This window comes from Lipotes vexillifer, unplaced genomic scaffold (assembly GCF_000442215.2).
Source record: "Lipotes vexillifer unplaced genomic scaffold, Lipotes_vexillifer_v1.1 scaffold820, whole genome shotgun sequence".
NCBI lineage: Eukaryota > Metazoa > Chordata > Mammalia > Artiodactyla > Lipotidae > Lipotes > Lipotes vexillifer.
Genome location: NW_006790074.1, coordinates 168,184 through 187,970, shown reverse-complemented (window position 1 = coordinate 187,970; position 19,787 = coordinate 168,184). Strand labels below are relative to the sequence as shown.

Sequence of the window (19,787 nt, the reverse complement as noted above, 5' to 3'; positions counted from 1 at the left end):
CGAAAAAAAAAAAAAAAAAAAAAAAAAATTTTAAGTCAAGCTTAAGGGAAATAGGAAGCAGTATCAACTTTAGGACACAACCACGTAGTGGAGCCCTGAATTCTGTGGGTATTGAGTCTCTTGAATTCCAACCAGCACCCTAAGAAACACGTGAAAGACATAGGGTGTCGGGTTGCTTGGGGGTCACAGTGGGCCAGCTGCCTATTGGCTTCTCGGTGGATAGTGTTTGGAGGGTTGAACTCCAGGGTCATTCCCGCATTTGCTTAGTCATGGATGATGTTGTGCATTCTCCCCAGTCACCAGAAGCGAGTCTTTGAGACTGTAAGAAACATCAACCAGGTCGTCAAGCAGAGGTCTCTGACCCCGTCCACCATGAACATCCCTGGCTCCAACCAGTCCTCGGCCATGAACTCCCTCCTGTCCAGCTGTGTCAGCACCCCCCGGTCCAGCTTCTACGGCAGCGACGTCGGAAACGTCGTCCTTGACAACAAGACCAACAGCATCATCCTGGAAGCAGAGTCAGCAGACCTGGGGTGAGCCAGCCGGGCTCTTTTATCTTTCTGCTTTGGGGACAGGTAGGGGGGATTGAACACAGGTTCAGTAATCAGAAGAAGGGGGGCTGATAAGAGTCGCCTGAAAAGTGTAGACCTTGCAGTTCTCAAATCTGTTGTACCAACCGGCTGAGCTTATGCTTATCTTGATGCTGCTGTGTTAACCAGTTTAAAGAGTCATGAGAGGATGCACCAGAAGTCGGCTTTTCTGTAAAATGTTGGAGGAGAGGATAAATGACAATTTTTTTCTGTTAATCTTTGTCTGTTAGGCTACAGACCAGACATTTGTTTCATGACCCCCTTTGTAGCTTGGATTCTGAAAAGCTGAGGACTCAGGCTTGGTCTTGTGACCAGATCTGGTTCGCTTCAGAAGGTGAGGTGCAGGGTGTCTGGCAAGTGCCCGCCACACTATGCATTACTGGGATGGGTCCTCTTCAGTGGTGGTCTGTCCCTCTCATCCTGAAGCCCTGCAGGACCCCACGACCACCGCCATTTCATTGTCCATCCTTTTCCTATGACTTCACAAAATTGGCTTTTCTGACTGATGGGTCAGACAGTTGGAAACTGCTCTATCAGAACTTTGGGTTTTTCTGGACTTTATTATTTTTCTTATTGAAGTATAGTTGCTGTACAATATTATGTCAGTTACAGGTAAGTGTACAACATAGTGATTCACAATTTTTAAAGGTTAGAGTCCACTTAGAGTTGTTATAAAATATTGGTTATCAGCCTGAAGCTTTCTTCCTAAGGCGTCATGAGGGAGATGTTTTGTAGGGGTTGGATTTTATGTAGTGTGTGCAAATTTGCCATGCACCTGAGTGCTCCGTCCTCACCTCCCTGAGGAAAAAAAGAACCAACAGAGGGAATTGTTATTCTGGACAGGCATTTGTTTCCCCATTTTAGCCTAAATTTCAACTGCCTTGGTTTCCTTAGAAGATCCAGCTGCCACCTGGAAACCAGCAGTTAAGGCCGTCGTTGTCTAGCGCCCCCTGCTGGGTGCTCCGCGCTCACCCACCCCCCCACCCCCGTTTCCCCTCCTTCCAGAAACGAGGAGCGGAGCAAGAAACCGGGCACGCCGGGCACCCCGGGGTCCCACGACCTGGAGACGGCGCTGCGGCGGCTGTCCCTCCGCCGGGAGAACTACCTCTCGGAGAGGAGGTTCTTCGAGGAGGAGCAGGAGCGGAAGCTCAGGGAGCTGGCAGAGAAGGGCGAGCTGCTCAGCGGCTCCCTGACGCCCACCGAGAGCATCATGTCCCTGGGCACGCACTCGCGCTTCTCGGAGTTCACCGGCTTCTCTGGCATGTCGTTCAGCAGCCGCTCCTACCTGCCCGAGAAGCTGCAGATCGTCAAGCCGCTGGAAGGTGATCACAAGGGGCCTCGGCCCCTCTCTGCCCTCTTCAGCGACTCTCTGTGGTCCCTGATCCACCACCGGAAAGCTGGCAACCTCTGTAACGCCTACTCCTTTTTCTTCCGAGATAGCCACCCGCGCTGCTGGTTTGAGTTCCTCTGAGTGCCCAGGCCTCCACCTCTCCCGGTGCAGGTTTGGAAATGCACACACAGGCAGCCCAGACTAACCTCCAACTCAGCCAAAGAAAAGAAAACGTGTTGGCGCCGTTTTTCCTAGTTCTCTTTCTCTTGCACTTAGGACCTTAGAAGTACAAATCTTTTGGGGAGGCAGAGGCGCTCCTGACATCCTCAGAGGTTAATCAGGACATGCCTGGGGGTGTGAGAAGTGTAGCCAATTGATGCTTTGACTTCTCAAAAAATTTGGTGTCAGGGAGGGGGTGTGCAAAGCAAACGCTGTAAGTTGTTTTTTTCAATAACCAGGTGAAAGCGGTTTGCTATTTGTTGACTCACATGTTCCGCTTTGGTCTTCAAATAAAGAGGGTGTGGCTTTCTGCAGATGCAGTGTTCTGAGCAAGGCTTGTAGACCTCCACAATTTGGGGGCCAGGAAGGGGGTGGCTGTGGGGGCGAGTGAGTCCTGTCCCTCTTTAAGCCTACCTTTTCCAGGGGCAATTCAGTTTCTAGTGTCAGGGACATCCTAGATGATTAACCTCATGGAAAAACTCCCCTTTTTTTCCTTCTTTTTGCTTTAGGCATTATAACATGTGTTCCCCTTACCTACCACTACCCTGCTGAGAGCCACTAAGTGCTTGTAATTTTCTTTTTTTTTCTTCTTTAGTTTGGAAACCCAAGAGAGTTTGAGAAGGTATTTCAGAATTCTACTATGTATCTAATGCAAAGCCAAATCAGAATTTCTGTAAGGCAGTATTTCTCACCTTTTTTTTTTTTATTACCCTCTTTAAGAAGCCACTTTAGACATGAATTCCCAATCCCTCCCCCCGAGAAGTTAATGCCATAGATATATGTGTTCTATGTGTATCTGTGCCTAAAGAGAGTACATTTTTCACCCCAGAAGAACAGTTTTCAACCCTGGGGGGCAGTATCACCCCTGTCAGGATGCATGCTGTAAGATGAGGTTGTACTTGTAAAAGACCCAAGAAATGCTGGGTGCCATAATTCTCCAAAGGAAGGAAGAGGGTGGGCGAACACTTTTTTTCATAATTACTTTTTAATTGTATAATTTAGGTGCTTCTTAGATTTCAGAAGAGGAATGGCTCATCCTTTTTTAAACTGTTTATTCAGTTGTAAGCTTGGTGATTGTTTTCTGATCCATAATTATGTCTGTTTTTCTTTCAATAAAATCTTCCATTTCTGCAATTTTACTTTTTGCCTTTCTTTTCTTTTTTCTCCTTTGTCTCTCAAAGGTCATTGGAATTTACCATCTCTATCTTGTCTGATTTCTGTAATTTACTTTGTGTTTCATTAGATCATCTAAGGATATGTTTTTGGATTCATTTTCCAAGCATATTGTAGGAAGAGATTTTTTTTTTAAAGTTGTTTTGACCAATGCATCCTTTTCTCTTTTAATCTTGTGACGTAGATAGCAGTAGTTTTGTGATAAATTAATAGAATAAGAGGAAATCCCATTAGATTTGCAAGATAAATTTCAACTGTAGTACCCTGCTCACCAGGAACCCCTATCACTACCATTAAAAAGTCATGTCTTATCACTATGGGCTGTAAGCTATCCTCATGATAGAGATCTATCCCTCTGGCTCCATTTTGTAGTGCTCTGACTTCTTAGTTGTTTAAAATACCACCAATATTTTTTTTCGTCCTCTCCTCTACAATTACTTCTGTGTTACCATGTTTAATTTGATATGGTGAAGTGCTGACATGGAAGTCTGCCTGATGCTGGGTTCATTACAGCTCTAACTGTGGTGTTGGATAAGTTACTTTACCTTTTTGAGTCCTGTTTCCCTTATTGTGAAATAGGGCTCACATCTGCCACACAAGATTGTGTCAAGGAATAAATGTGATGTGTTTTTATCGTGCCCAGCATCTGATAGGTGCTTATTAACTTGTAGGCTCCTTGAACTTGCCCCTATTCCAGTAATTCAGGTGTAAGGGCTAGCCTTACCAGTGTTGAGACCTGGACCAGTATTTTGCTGGGGCCAGTGTTCTTACATCCTTTTCCACTGCCACCAAGAAGCTGATAGGATTCCCATGCTCTCCAGTGGCCCAGGTAAATGTACCTGTGGTGAGGCCCCTGGAGAATGTTGGCTGGGATCATAGCAGATAGCCAATCTGTGTCGTCCATCTGTGTCTCCCTTACCTATTTAATTAATCTTGCTATCTGCTCATTGGTGTCAGCCAAAATAACTGGGCTATAGGTGTTTCAGAATGTTAGCAATCTTGTCTCTTCATCTTACACGTTTTAAGCAGGTAAAGGACAAACAAAATATTCAAACTAGAAAGAGATATATCGGCATTAAAAGGATGAATCAGGCAGTATTTTCCCCCTCTATTTTGCTCTTCCTTTCTGATTGATTATAACCAGATAGTATTTCCAAATATAAACAAGTTAATATGTAATTAGGGAAAAGCATACACTTCCAAACCGTACATTATCCAGCAGGTTTAGTTCTAACTTTTAAGCCCTAGGTGCTCTGCTGACATACATGGATTTAGTTTTCTTCTCCTTTGGTGACATGAAAACCTTTCAGTTAGAACAGTGGGGTGTGGAAAGAAAGCAAACAGAAGGAAAGGGGCAGTGACCGTAATTACGTTTCTGCACTGTCCACGCCCTGCTCCATAGACCATCCTGGTGCCAACTAGGAACGTGAAGGTTCCCCTCTTTGCCTGCCTGACCCCAGCTTCATTCTCATGTGGGTGGGAGAAGGTGATGGTAATGGGAGGTGGCTAGTAGTATAGCAATCCTCCTGCTTTGTGCTTGACAAACAGAGGAGGCCAGGAGGGGTGGGCACGGGAGGTGGCGGGGAGCTGGGGAAACGGGATAAGAAAGAGACAACAAAGGCTCTGAATAAGGCAGAACCCCTCACACTCCACCTCCCATCCACTGCCACGCCTGGACCACCACGTTTGCTCGGGCCTCAGAACCAGTCAGGAGTGGAGATGGTCCATGAGTTCCCTGCATGGCAGAACTCACATGACAGTCAAGTTTGCAGAGGTTTTCACCAATAGTCACTTTTGTAGAATAGAAAACACCTGTTTGAGGATTAGAACACCATTCGCGTGTGTTACTGACCTGATTTCTGAGGCTCACATTATGTGAGGCGTCCTCAGTGCTGTCTGGGAGGTGACGTTTATGGTCAAGAGGCTGGGCACTGGAGCCAGCCTGGGTTTAAAGCCTGGCTGTGCAGCCTCTGGCAAGTCACTTTACCTCCCTGCGCTTGGTTTCCTCATCTGTAACGTGACGATGGCAGGGTTATCCTGATGACTGAGTCAGTAAATGTAGGCGTCTTAGAAGAGAGCCTGGCCCTTAGTGCTCAGTAAAGGTTGGCTATTCCGTGAGTAAAGGAGGCCTGAGGCGTGGGGTAAAAAGGCACGTAGTATGCATCTTTCTGCATAACCTTTCCATTGTAATCTCACTAGATTTCCTTGCTCTGCACTTTCAGGGAATGCAAAAAACTCCATGTACTTCTGTAGCCTGTTTAACTCCAAATAGCAACTCTCCGTAGCCTCATTTCTCTCTCGGACTCATGCATGGGGTGGGGAGAGATGGGGCAGCCTGTTAAACAGATGGAGAATGGAGGCCCACGGGACTCTTTTCCAGGCCCAGACCTCCAGCCTCAATGAGTTCTTTCCCGGTGCATTGTAAACGTCTAGAACCCCCTTCAGAAGGATGAGGAGATCTGCCACTTCCTTGACATGGTTCTTCACTTTCCAGTGTGTTGACTTTCCCTTCAGTCCCCTTCCCAGTGTGGCCGTGGCCACATTGCATCTGGGGATTTCTCATCTTCCTTCTAAGACCGGGATGCGCCACCCCAAGCTGGGTGTCGTATTGCCTTGTTTAAAATTTCTCCCCAGTGCAGTTTTGTTGCCAGGAATGTGGACATGTGAACAGTGAACACACAAACCGGGGGCCCATTTTGGATTATTAGGCGTGGAGGTCCCCAGGAGTGGCACGAGAAACCCCATCGGTGGGAGAGTGTGCATCTCCTGGCAGGCCCTGGACGGCCACGGGGAAGCTGCACTGCCCGCCATTTATTCCTCCATATTCTCACTGAGCCCAGGTTCCTGGCTAGTTTTCAGACCTATGGTTTGAGGAGGGAGGCAGGATGAGTTTACAGAAAGAACTGGGCCTTTAGCACTGAACCCTGGCTATGCTCCCGCTAACTCAGTGACTCTGGAAGTTACGTAACTTCAGTGAACCTCTGTCTGTGAGGTGTGGGTAATAATACTTAACCTTGCAGGGCGATTTTGAGGAGTGAGTCTAGGTGATACATGTAAAGCAAGCTGCCCTGCTGGCACGCCTCCATACAGGGTAGCTTGTTAAAAAATGGTGCCGTGGCACCTGGGACTCAGGATCCCATGCACAGCTTTGTTTCATTATATGTACCTTTCATCTCTTTTCTCTTTTGCATTTAGAGTATTTTCTAGTTAAATTCAATAGGTTGGGGTTACGTAGATTGCTATCGTACTTGGGACACTTAAAACCGGGAGAGACACCTGAGTGTGTACAGTTTTTTCTCTTTTAAGTGGATTTGAAATTGCCCATTTGCAAAATCCTTTCGAGACTCCTCGGCCGAGACTGCCCCACGAAGAGTTATTTCCCAGCAGTGTTTTGGAGGCAGTGCACTCACTGGGCACAGCGGAGGGTCGGGGAGTTCAGTTACATTCCTGGACCACTTCCTGACCCCGCTGCCTGCCTGCCTGCCTTTCACTTCTCTTTCATCTGGACTCCTGAGCTGCTGGCCCCTGGCATCCCTGGTTCCCCTTTCTGACGTTCCCCAGGGCATCCTGGTAGTCTGGAGGGATTCTTGCCCTCCCAACAGAGGATGCCCTCAGGAAGCCAGCAGTGAGTGTCTGGGAGTTCATTGAGAACTGTTCTCAAAGTCTCTCTGTTGCGCGTGGAATGTTATTGGCGTGGCTATTCTTCATCTGTGGAATGGGGATAGAATGCCCACGGGCGGGGCACCCACAGTACCAGGGCCATGTGAGGGGTATTAAGTGTCCTAAGGGGGAGAAGGTTTGCTCTAGCAGGTGGGCTGGGCAGAGTCCCGGCACAGAATAACATGCTAAAGGTTCTGAGATGTAGATCCTCAGTAAATACACTTCTTAACCCAAGTTTCCTAAGCAGACTTGGTCTTGGAACACCTCTCTTTGGGAGCACCAGGTTTACCTTCCAGGTCCTCAAGGACGCACTCCGGTGTTATTACAGACCTTGCTTGGTGTCATCTGAGTCCCAGGCTCTGGTGTCCGCCAGGAGATGGGCTCCTCTGCTTCAGACCTCTGTGTGGACTTATGTGTTCTTAAATCACGTCTCTTTAAGCCAGTTCCCACTCCCCAAACCTGCAGCCTGTCAGGCTTGTTGGCGGAATACAGAAAACCTAGGTAAAGGAGGTGACGGCCGTGCCCACCACTTCTCTGCGTGCTACTTTAATTTCTTTTTGCTTTTCTCTTGTTGTGGGTCCTAGAGTTGGTTTGACATCGTCTTATTCTGCCTCTGCTCTGTCTTCCCTGTTCCCAGCTGTGTGTACTTGGTATAGAATCCATACACATTCCCCCCTCCCACCCCTCTTCTGTGCTTGCCTCGCTTATTTTCTCCTCTTCTATTTCTAAAGTGATTCTATGTTGGATTTGGGGGTTGACATCAGTTGATTAAAATAAAGAGTTGGTCACCAAACATCCTTGGTACATAGTATGGCGTTAATTTTACTTTGTAGAGAAACTGATTTTCGTCCTTAATTGGTGCCCCTTCCGGGCATGGAAGGGGATTAGCACCTGCTGCACAGCAGGAGGGGCAAGGGAAGCTCGATGGGTGTCCCTACCAGAGTCCACCTGTGGCACCCAGGGCCCCCTGGGGCTCACGCTCCGCACTGGAGGGTGGTGAACAGCCACCGCTTAGACCCTCGTCCTAACCCTCTCTTCTCCCTGTCGCCCCGTCTGCCCTTTCTCCTGCAAGGTTCTGCCACCCTTCACCACTGGCAGCAGTTGGCCCAGCCTCACCTCGGGGGCATCCTGGACCCCCGGCCTGGTGTGGTCACCAAGGGCTTCCGGACGCTGGACGTTGACCTGGACGAAGTGTACTGCCTCAGCGACTTCGAAGAAGACGACACAGGTGACCACATTTCCCTCCCGGGCCTAGCTACCTCCACGCCAGTTCAGCACCCAGAGACCTCAGGTGAGAGGTCCCGAGCACGCGTGACTGTCCCAGGCAGCAGAAGTTACCCGAGCCGGCCTCAGGCTTTCCCAGAGGAGATGCAGGAGCCGCCGGCGGCCGAGGAGGAGGAGGGGTCTGGTGAGGGCATCGCGATCGCTCCTGTGAACCTGGCATCTCTACCGGAGGCAGAGTTCCAGGCCATTCTCACTTCTGTCCCAAGCACCATCCGTAGTGGCTCTCTGTCTGTAGCTTCTGCTCGTCTGTGTGGGTGATGATGAAAGCATTCCCACTGTGCGGTTCCGTTTTTTAATAGAGTCTGATGCCTCCTTTTGTAACAAATGGGTGCAGCTCCCTGCCCACCTTGGAGGTGCATGGCCTGGCGGGCTCTTGAAGGGGAGCAGGAAAGGCTGCTAAAAAGAAGTGGATTATTGCCCCCTACCCGCCCCGAGCATCAGCTTCCCCTTCCTGTTCTGGCTCTCTCCCTATGTCTAAAAGGCAGCTTCTCGGGTCCCCTGGTGACTTCCAAACAGCTGAGCTGAGTTGGGCAGTTTGAGGGGCAATTATGAGTGCTGGATTGTTCAGAAGGTGAATGAGAGGATCTGTTACCTACACGATGCATTAAAATTGGAAGAAGCCCAGAAAGTGTTCAGGATTTCAGAGATCACTTCATAGATCAGCCTGTTCCCTTTCCTAACTGCAGTGAAGGCGTATGTGTTTTCTTTCCAGCTTATACATGTGTTCAAAGTAGATTTTTTTTTTTTTTTTTCTTGCGGTACGCGGGCCTCTCACTGTTTTGGCCTCTCCCGTTGCAGAGCACAGGCTCCGGACGCGCAGGCTCAGCGGCCATGGCTCACGGGCCCAGCCGCTCCGCGGCATGTGGGATCTTCCCGGACCGGGGCACGAACCCGTGTCCCCTGCATCGGCAGGCGGACTCTCAACCACTGCGCCACCAGGGAAGCCCCAAAGTAGATTTTTTTAAAAGTGTTTTAGCAATACTCCTTAATCCAGCAAACCCTGAGACGATGTCAGTAAGCTTTTTTAGAGAGAGGACTCTAGATGAATCTGGAAAAGAGCACTGACTGATCTCTGTGCCACCCTCCCTCCACCCCAGTATTAAAGATATGATCATGAGGTTGCAGAATTACACATCCTAGGCCTCACTGGGATGAAAAGCTTTGTGCCCAGGCCCTGGCATCACAGGGTCACGTGGTTTACTATTTACCCCAGGCTTCCTGGACCCCCTGGCTGCTTGGGCTGAGGGGAGAGACCCAGAAAAAGATGAATTAACCCAATGTCGTCATCCTCGTGACATACCCAAGCCACCAGATTTGAGGAGAGGACGTTCATCTTTGTGACTGATAATTTTCGTTCATGAGAGGTACAACACTCCGCATAGAGTACAGGGCAGGAGAGAGCTGAGGTTCATGGTGGTGTCTCTCCATCCCCTGGCTAAGTTCACACACCTCTGGCCAAGGAACTTTTCTTTTTTCTTTGACATAAACTTTAGAGGTATCATCAAGTAAAAAGGATTATTTAGCACCTGGGTTTATTTATGTCTTATTTTAATTTTTAGCCATTGAGTTGCCAGATTAAGCTTGCAAGGGAATGAAAATGCATATTATTTAGGATCTTCTCACTTAAGAAAAGGAACGCTTTTTCCTTCGGTACTGTTACCTCCCTGTGTCATCGGCACTGGTGCCCCTCTGGAAGGCAGACCATGGTACAGGAGACACTGTGTCTGCTGCTTTTGTGGCTGAAGGGGCAGGCATCGTGTTGAGTGTGGTGACCCCTCCCTGCAGTCTTGCAGGTGGATTAGAAGGTGAATCCTGTAAATTTAAAGAAGCACCCTTTGGTTTCTCTCGGAGAAGTTGTAGAGAAGGGACAAAGCTTATCAGTTCATCTAAGAATATCTCTCTGAGGACAGAGGGAGCAAGGGGACAGTTAGGAGGAGCTAAGTCCTAACCACTTTCCTTACCACAAACAAAGGCGTATCCATTGCTTCTTCCCACCTTCCTCAAACCTGCAGCAAATCCATCCCGCAACTTTGAGGAGAGGCACACAAACGTACAGTGGAAACTACAGAGGAGTCACAATGGTAGTGTGCAACCAGAAAGAATTATATAGATTGCTGTAGGTAATTTAAGGAAGGTCTGATCATCTAGGCAAAGGTTCTTTCGAGCTTATTTTCTGGGTAAGACTTGGTAAAAGCTCAGTGCAGGAGGGAAAGGCACGGACAATGATCTGGCTCTTTTTTTTCTCTGGGGGGAATGACAGAACCACTTTGATTCTAGGAATGTAAGAAGCACGTCACTCTACATAAATCATCCCAGGGACCCTGAGTGGCATTATGCACACAATCTTGGAGTCACAGGTAGACAGATAAGTTTCAGTGGGAAAGCCTGGGGCATCCTCTGTCTCGGAATTTGTAGCCCCTGCTGGCCTGGTCCCTGCCTTGGTCTGCCCTTTCCTGTTGCCAAACAGCACAGTTCCAGGAGCTTCCATCTGCCTTGGGAAGACTGAGTAGGGAGAACCTTTGAAGGCAGAAGGTGATTAACCTTTCTTTTTTAACAACTGGTATTATGAGAGGAGATTGGGAAAACTTGTATATTAGGCACTTTTGTCTAGAGCCTGCTCTCTCATGGAGAAAACATTTTGAGTACTGAAAAATATTTATTAATATATTTTAATGTATTATTGTGTCATTATTTGATTTTTATAATCCCGTGTCTTTAAAAAGGATAAATCCTTGTTATATTTGTAAATAATTTAGATGATTAAAATGGACTATGTAAAACAATTTTTAGATTACAGTTTTACTTTATTTCAGTAATATATTTTATGTTTTAATTCGTATAGAAAGTGCACTTGTATCAGAAATAGACATAATCTTGTACTGCCAGTGTTCTGAATTTTAGGTATTTATGTGTAGAGAAGAGCCTGCATGTGGTAAAGGATTAAGGTCCGAGCTTAAAGTCACACAGTTAGGTCAGCAGATGGTTGGATGGACAGTCCAGGTGAATTATCGTGGATGCCTTGATTCTTAAAGGAGAGACAGAGGCAGGATTAAAGCAACATAGAAGAAAGCAAAGGTCAGTTTACTTGATGCTCATACACATGGAGACCATTTCCAGTGGGAGAAATATCCTAAAACAGGCTCCGATAAATCATGGCAGCCTATCTGGCAGTGGTACTGCAGTGGAGCTGCGTGTCTCTTTTTTGTGTGTGTGTGGCGCGGACCTCTCACTGTTGTGGCCTCTCCCGTTGCGGAGCACAGGCTCCAGACGCGCAGGCTCAGCGGCCATGGCTCATGCGCCCAGCCGCTCCGCGGCATGCGGGATCCTCCCGGACCGGGGCACGAACCCGTGTCCCCTGCATCGGCAGGCGGACTCTCAACCACTGCGCCACCAGGGAAGCCCTGTGTGTCATTTTTGAGGCTGAGTGTTGAAGGCAAAAATCACATTTGGTCAAAAGTGCCCTTGAAAATCCCTGAGGCTGCAGCACTTGGGCCCCCAGAAGCAAAAGCCAAGAACTAGCTTCTTTTGTAGCTTGCTTATTTGATACGTAGGTCCAGGCTCTGTTCAGGAGAGGTTACGTGAAGAGAAGGGAACAGCTGGTGGATGAAAGGAGGCAGACAGAAAGCTCGAGGAACTGAGTATCACTCCAGCCTCCTCTGGGGCAGGGGCTGGTGTGAGCAAAGCCCCGGGTGGGCATCCTGTTGCACTGTCAGTCCCACTGCAGAAGCAGGACCCAAAGGGGCTTGTGAGGGAACGTTGGCCGTGAGGACCTGATGAATCTAGAAGGGAACGTCTGATACATTCGATTCACAGACCCTCTGGGAAGGTTCCTTCTTATCTCCACCGAGGGAGTTGACAAAGAGATCCCACTCTAATGAGAAGACTTTTCAACCCCACCCTGGTGTGTAGCAGTTACAGCAGTTTGGTTATTACGGACAAAGCTGGGGTCTGCTCTCACCCCCCTGTATTAGGAGATGCTAAGGAAGCCCTGTGCTCTTGCATCAAAATGTATAGTAAACCAGAACCAGGCCAGTGCAGCCCAAAGTGAAAAGTGAATGAGGAGTCACGTAATTGACTCATCCCAAACAGCACGGAGTCAACCCTGCTTAACATTTCCAGAACAAGCCCGCTTGCTGGGACTGCTTTTTCTATGGAACCTCACCTCTGAAAACCATAGGAGGGCACTGCCGTGCTCCAGGGGGCACCCACTTGGATTGTTGAGTGGGCGTTTGTTTGCACAATGCCTCTTCTAAAGTGGAGGGCCCTTGAGGTAGCACGTGGGTGCGCGTTGAGGTTCCGGTGAGTTGTCCAGTTGCGCCGCCTATTGACACACGGGAGAAGTGCGCTCTTGAACAGGCTCTGGTAGCACCAGCTGGATGATGGACTTGCGGCCGCTTAGCCAGGCCCGCTCCCCGCACCTGTTGGTGTTTGCCACAGGACGGACATGAAGGCAGAGGGCGCAGGGTCCAGCTTTGTTGGCATCCGAAGAATCCAACTTTTGATCTTTTAACAGCATTCTAAAAAGTGATTTGGGGACTTTCCTGGTGGTCCAGTGGCAAAGAATCCACCCTGCAATGCAGGGGACATGGGTTCGATCCCTGGTCAGGGAACTAAGATCCCACATGCCGCGGGGCAACTAAGCTGGCGTGCCACAACTACTGAGTTCACGCGCCTCAACTAGAGCCTGCGTGCCGCAAACTACAGAGCCCATGTACTCTGGAACTGGCGGGCCACAGCTACAGGGCCCATGCACCCTGGAGCCTGCACGCCACAACTAAAGAAGAGAAAACCTACACGCCACAACTAGAGAGAAGCCCGGGCACCACAATTAAGATGCTGCACGCCTCAACAATGATCCCGCGTGCTGCAACTAAGACCTGCCGCAGGCAAAAATAAATAAAATAAATAAATATATATATATATTTTTAAGTCATTTTATCTCCTGAAGATACCCCAAGGGCCACCTGAGGGAATTTCTGGTCCTCTCTTTGCCATTCCGTGAGATTGTTCCTCTGTTAAGTCACTTTTTAGATGAAACAGAGTAGACAGCTTGGTGTAGGGGGACAAGTAGACTTTTTATTTTAAAAAAATTTTCAGGAAACACAAGTTATACAGAAACCAGGAAGAGATCTTGTGATGTGGTTCACAATCTCTGTGCTAGAAACCTCCCCAGTGCCTCTGGGCTGGATGTCTGCACTGGGGACTCAGGGGTCCCTAGAGCTGCAGGACCACACAGGGGCTGTATAAAAGAAATGCTTAAGAAGCAGAGAAAAAGAGTCACAGGCCCATGTTAAGCCTGGAACTAAGGGCTTAAAAATGTCATCTTGTAATACTGTGTAGTTTAATATCACTTTTATTTTTAAAAAAGAAAAGAAGCTGTACTGCTGTATCTGAAACTGCCCTTGATTCCCTACCCCCCCCCCCCCAGAGAAAAACACTTGTTAAAGCCACATTAATCCCAAACAGTATTTATGTTAATGATGAAGCACATGGCAAACAAAGGTTTTATGGAATTTTTCCCACATGGACTCATCATAGAACTTTTTTTTCCAGAAAAATTCACACGCAGAGTTATATAAAGAAGTGATAGAAAAAGTCTTTAGAGCATTTTTCTATGCCCTGAGAGTTTAGTTTTTTTTAGGAAGAATTCTAAAACATTGCTTTAAAAAAAAAAAAAAAAAAAAGGTCACGTAGCTGACAGGCAAAGATACGCATCCCACCTCCACTGTGGTTACTCCTGGAGCAAGAAACAACAAAGTCATTAGAAGCTGGTAAAAAGATGAAAGGAAAAAAAAGTACTGACGTTTGCAGGGCTTTCAAGCCATGCCTTTAAGCTGGATGGACGATGCTTTTACTTTCAATAGGTTTGTTTTTGCTTGGACAGAAAAGGTCGGCCGGTCGATGCCACTGTTGATGTGGTGGCAGCTACTAGAATTAAAGGAGGTGGGGGGAGTGTGTGTGTGTGTGTGTGTGTGTGTGTGTGTGTGTGTGTTGGTGAATGAGTTTATAGAAATGGCAGAGCAGATCCAAGTCCTGTGACGGTAGCTTCACACGACATGTTCAAATCAAGAAAAGGGGAAAAAGGTCAAGGCATTTTGTTTATTTTACACAAGTTGGCCACTTCCCATGAAGAGTGGGAAAAGAATTTGGAAGGCTCTCAGTATGTCACAAAGATAAAACCCTTTTTTCCAAGATTTTGGGATGGGTTTGTCATTTTAAAGAAAATATTTTAATAAGTTACTTCTGTATCTTGGATGTGTAGCATGGCCAGCATTCCTCTGTCCTCAGAGATCCCTTTGGAAGCCGTGTGTGTGTAGGTCCCAGCTCCACATAGAGTTCAGTAGGTGCAGCTGCACCCTGACAGCTGTGTGGGCTCCCGGGAGGGTTCTTTTAAGGACGATGCTATGATGGCCTTTAGAGAGAGAAGTTTCTGGCCTCCCCGGCACATTCCCAGCCTGGCCTTCCCTGTGGGTAGGGGAAGGAAAGCATCGTTCCAATTGACCGACATGCATGAGCTCGTGTGAACAGATCTCATCATGTGGACGGCCAGGCTGCAAAGCCCAGTCACCCTGCAGGTCCCTGCCGGTATACCAAACCTTATCCGTGTTTCTTTCCTCTTCTCACCGTTGGATCCCTGGGCTGCGAGGAGAGCACTGGGCTTTCCTGCCCATCTTCCCTGGAGACCCGAGCCTTCCACCAAGCAGCAGTCAACCTGGTCTGGGTAGCACACTTGCAGATAATCCCCAGCGTGGTCTTCAGGGCATCCAAGAAGGAAGCCCCAACTCACTGGAGACTCAGGGCTGGGCCAGGGCTCCCTCACGACTGGCTGCGGCGGCAAGATCCCAAGCACCCAATTTTCCAGTCAGTACCAGGCACCATGTGCCCCTAGAGGAGCACAGCCAGTCAGAGCCATTTACCAAGTGCACCTGCTCTGGGCAGAAAGCACACGTGGGTCGGTCAGAGTGCAGGTGGGCAGGGGCACTGTCCTCCTTATACAGCCCTCTGAGACCCCACCTCGGCTGAAGGGTGTGTGCTTGCGTGGCACATTTTAAAGAACAAAAAATCTGCACGGTAGCTACCTGTATGTAGTTCACCAACGTAGACGATCTTGAATAATCAAGGATTAATTAAGTTTAAAGGTTCTCTGACAGATGAGGATTTTGTACCAGTTTCAGAACCCACGGTGGCGGGGGGAGGAACAAATAAAAATAATAAAGGTTAGGGTCTTTTGAGGGGGGGAAATGCAAGTTCATTCCTAAATAAAATACTTGATGAAAGTACTTGTCAGTGTTAATACTTTTGGCTCACAACACTGCAGTCCTCCAGTCAGACCGAGAAAAGGAATGAGGATTTAAGTAGGAAGTCAGAACATTAAATCCAAAACCCCTGTCCTTGGAGGCCCCGAGCGAGCAGCATGCGGTTAACCCACAGCACCTAAGGCAGGGCTTTGGGGTGCAGTGGTGACTGCAATAGTGAGCGCTCCCACTGAGCCCCTGCTCCCTGCCTAGAGGACTCTGTCGGTGCCTCTTGCTTTGGGAATTTGCTCTCTCCTGTTCACAGAACTGTAGGAATCAGCCCCCAGCAGCTCAAGGAGCCTCGGGTGACTCACTGTCTCTGTGTTGTGTCCCAAGGAAGGGAGATGCTGCAGCGGCCCGGTGGGCAGTGGTGACTCGGAGAGCTGGCCGGTCCAGGCATCCCAGTGGTACTGCGGAGGGGCCGAACCTCTGGCTTTGGCACTTTTGATCCTTGTTGTTGATTTTCCTTGGTCTTCTAAAGCTGTCCATCGCTTCTGGGGAATGATGACCTCTGAATTTTAGCAGCCTTTTCCTATTCCCAAAACCCATTTGCAATAAGATGGGTTTTGCTTCTGCTGATGCAACTGTCTCTCTAAAATGTCCATCTCACACTAACTGTTAACGATTGAAGATCCGATATGTAATGGGGTGGAGAAAGTGAACATGTGTGACCTTTTGTTTTGATATTCTGGCCATGTATTTGAATGGGGTACACTTCTAAGTTTAAATCAAGCCTTGCTTTTGTTTGATTTTTTAAAAAAATGTTCTCTCTCTTTCAACTGTTCTGTCTTAATTACTTATACTTACTGCCCTTTTCTTTCCTCCCTCCCAAATAACCCCTCACGCCTGTTATTTGGGATGCTTTTCTCAGGTTTTTTGTTGCTTTTGTTTCTAGACCTTATTGCAATCAGAGAGTCGTGATTGGTTGGTTGCCTTTTCTTCATAGCTTCCTCCATTTTTGTTTTGCTCGCAGTCATTTCTCAATTATCTGAGTTCCTAAACCATTACTTTTTTGCTTGAGAAACAAAGATGCACAAAGGCTATTTTTACATGTGTTTTCCACCCCCCTCCTGCTTTGCCTGGAGCTCCCAGTGGCTGAGAGTTTGCTCTTATGGCCATGGTGCTGGCTGCCATGCCAGGGGCCACGGGAGCCTTCCTTGACACCAAGATGTGGATTGGACCACAATAATCAGGGGAAACCAGCCTTGCGTAGCTCCTGAGTCACCGCCACCGTTTTCTGTGCTTTGGCTGTGTCCTGCCTGCCTTCAATTTGCGTGTCTCCGATATGTTTTTGTTTGCTTGTTTCATCTGGGTTCTAGTGTTTTCTTTTCTTTTCTTTTTGTTTTAAGATACAGTCACCCGTGTGTGGATCTGTAGGTTCGGGGCACCGATCTCTTCCGGTTTGTTTTCCTTTTCCTTTTTGTCAAATCCAAGAGAAAACTTGCCATAAAGAGCTAGAAGATTCTAGTTCCAGCCTTTCGAATCTTCAGCATGCCCATGGCCTCCAATATCCTAATCCGTTGTCTCCCAAGGAGGTCTCTGGGGGCTGAGAGGCTGCAGGGGTGGAGTGGGTGGGGAGGGGGGCTGACCCAGACCTCACCTTGCATGCTATTGGGAGCAGCATCATTTTTCCTTTTTTTTTTCTCTTCTTTTTTTTACATTTGAGTTATGAATGAGGATGACCTCTACAATCATGATGTCTCCTGTAGACTCTATTCCTACTTATCTCCTGCCGGCTTTCTGGTGCATGGTCCTAACGCTTCTGTGATTTACTTTGCTCCAGATCTTAGTCTTTCAGCTGCCTTAACAACTCTTTGGAGCTTTCAGAGGAAATAAGTTGAGGACAACTTGTTCTGTCTCGTTTTCATCAGAAACCAGACATCCTAGAGATGGCAAGAAAGCAGCCCAGGGGGACTGGTGCTGCTTGCACCGCTGTGTGTCAGCCCAGCCCAGGTCCTGGAGCTTCAGCCCCACGGAGAACCCAGGCCCTGGGACTCCTGCCACGTTGTTGCTGAGGCAGCTGAGGCCCCATCTCCCTCCCTGTCGACCACAGTTAGACAGTAGTGGAGCCAGCTTCCTCAAGCCCCTTTTTGTGTAAACAGAAAAGGGAGCCCGTGAGCCTTGCCCTGTTCCCAGGCGCAAGTGCCTCTCCCTGCCCTACACCTCTCCCCACCCCTTGGCAGAGTTTGGCACCTATTTGCCAATGAAAAGAAAAGTAAAGCAACAAAAGAAGGAAGCCGATTTGGACCTCTGAGGAGGGAACCCAAATTTACCCCCAAGGGCCCATTAGCCCTTCAAACTGGATCCACTACTGGCCAAAGAACGCTGATGGGAAACCCTGTCTGGACTGGGTTGGAAGCTGGAATTCGATGCTCTGCACACCAGTGCTCAACAGCCTGGTTATTTTTGAGGGACCACCTTCGATCCAGAACATTTGCGTTTCACCTTCCTCGCCCAGATCCAGTTCACAAGGTAGCCCATCGCTTCTTGCATCTGTCCAGGGCCATGCGGGATTTTGACTTTTCTCATGGGTGTACTTGGATGCAAGGACTATATTTTGTTCCTCCCTTCCCCCTGCCCCTGATTTAGCCCACCACCCTGGGAAGTGCATGTCACAGACAAACTCCACCTTCACCTTCACCACCTGTCGCATCCTGCACCCTTCAGACGAGCTCACGCGGGTCACACCAAGGTAAGGGACCCGGCCGTGAGGTGGGCAGGGTGGGGTGAGGTTGAGACACTCCCTGTGAGAATTAACGTTGAGGAAAGCCAAAGTAGAGAGGCTCATTCAAATCTACCCCTAGCCAGTGGAAGCATCTCCCAAGCACTGCAGTCACCTGTTCTGAGTCCCATCTTTCTTTCTTTCTTTTTTTTGGAATCAAGGCCCCTATTGATTCAGATCCAGCACAGATAGAGAGACCTGTACCCACTTTTAGTTGCTCTTTTTTTGGCCGTGGAAGATTCTTACGTCCCTTCTCAACCAGCTGAAGTTTAGGGCACTACCACAGCCCCTAAGTCCAAGTCTTTTGGCTTTTTGCCCCAAAGTTTGTCAGTAGAACGTTTTCTTTCACAGAATGGAGTTACTGAGCCCTGTGGTAGCACTTATGCCTCTGGCAGTGGCCCCAGGGGCCATGCATCACAGCCACCCTGTAATGACCGAAATGATAAAACTTGAATGGAACCACATGCCCAGCGTGGTCCATTTCCCTTGGGCACCTCCAAGAAGTGATAAGAGTTGGTACCATAGGACGAGAGGACTTGTATGGCCTGGGCGGCGGGGGGCGGGGGGGGGTCTGCTTGGCTGGATTTCAGAGCTTCCAGTAAAAGGGAAAATGGTCTCCCCCAACGTGGTGGCGTGATCCCATCAGCTGATTTCTCTGTGGTACGAGGTGGCAGGGTGAGTGGAAGGTAACTTACGGGAGAGAGGCGAGCAGGGCCAGCTCGGAGGGAGCAGCTGCCCCAAGGAGCACCTTCAATGATGAATAATTCTCCGCAGGTCATGTGAGGAGGACGACGAAGCAGCCCCAGGCCCCGTTGAGCTGAGAGCAGATGTAGGGCAGAGAGTGAGCCCGCGGGCGAGGCAGGGGGTGAGAACACCACCAGCGGGGCCTGCTTGGCAGGGCCCCATGAAGGAGCTGTGTGTGCACGCGTGGCCGCCACTAACCCACCACGTAGGCGTGGACGTGTCTCTGATTGTGCCTGGCTAACTCGGCCTTGACAACGGACACCCCTAACCTGTCTAAATGCCCCAGTCACTCCGAGTGCCAGCACTAATACAGGGCTAACCGAGGTTCTCACCGGAAGGGGACCTCTAAATTTTAGCTTGTCTCTCCGTCTCCCTTCCTGCCTCTGGAGAACCCGGCTTCCCTATCCCTCAGCTTTATGTTTGAAGAAATCGTGTTTAAAACCACTGGACAGAGCTTCCCCCTGGGAGAGGCTGGCATCCTGGTGCCCTTCTGACTGTAGCCGTAGGACTCAGCACCACACCCCTGCCTTCTCTAAGTCCTGGCCTCGTCAGGGATGAAAAAGCCCGAGAAGTCAGCAGTAAGAAAAGGCTTTTTACCTGAGTTTGAAAGAATGGCAGCTTGAAACAAAATAGAGAATCTCCCTAGGAATGGCTCTGTGAACAAGATTTTAAGTCCACATTTTTGGGGGGCCCTCTATTGCTTGTAGATCAATTTTGTAGAATTCCACCTGTGCCTTTTTTTTTTTTTTTTTTTTTTTTTTTTGGTGTCA

General features: G+C 48.7%; 1 protein-coding gene across 3 annotated transcripts in view; it reads left to right on the top strand.

Moving 5' to 3' along the window:
- The window catches only part of TRAK1 (trafficking kinesin protein 1), a 98,782-nt gene that overhangs the window by 76,183 nt on the left and 2,812 nt on the right, over positions 1-19,787 (top strand). For 2 of the 3 annotated variants that reach the window (XM_007463236.1, XM_007463237.1), the window contains exons 11-13: positions 297-533; positions 1,596-1,912; positions 8,045-8,996. In XM_007463236.1, the coding sequence (XP_007463298.1) occupies positions 297-533; positions 1,596-1,912; positions 8,045-8,514 (1,024 nt within the window). In that variant the 3' untranslated portion in view covers positions 8,515-8,996. Of the gene's footprint in view, positions 1-296; positions 534-1,595; positions 1,913-8,044; positions 8,997-18,140; positions 18,244-19,787 lie in introns of those variants that run through there. The other variant, XM_007463235.1, reaches the window with a different exon arrangement.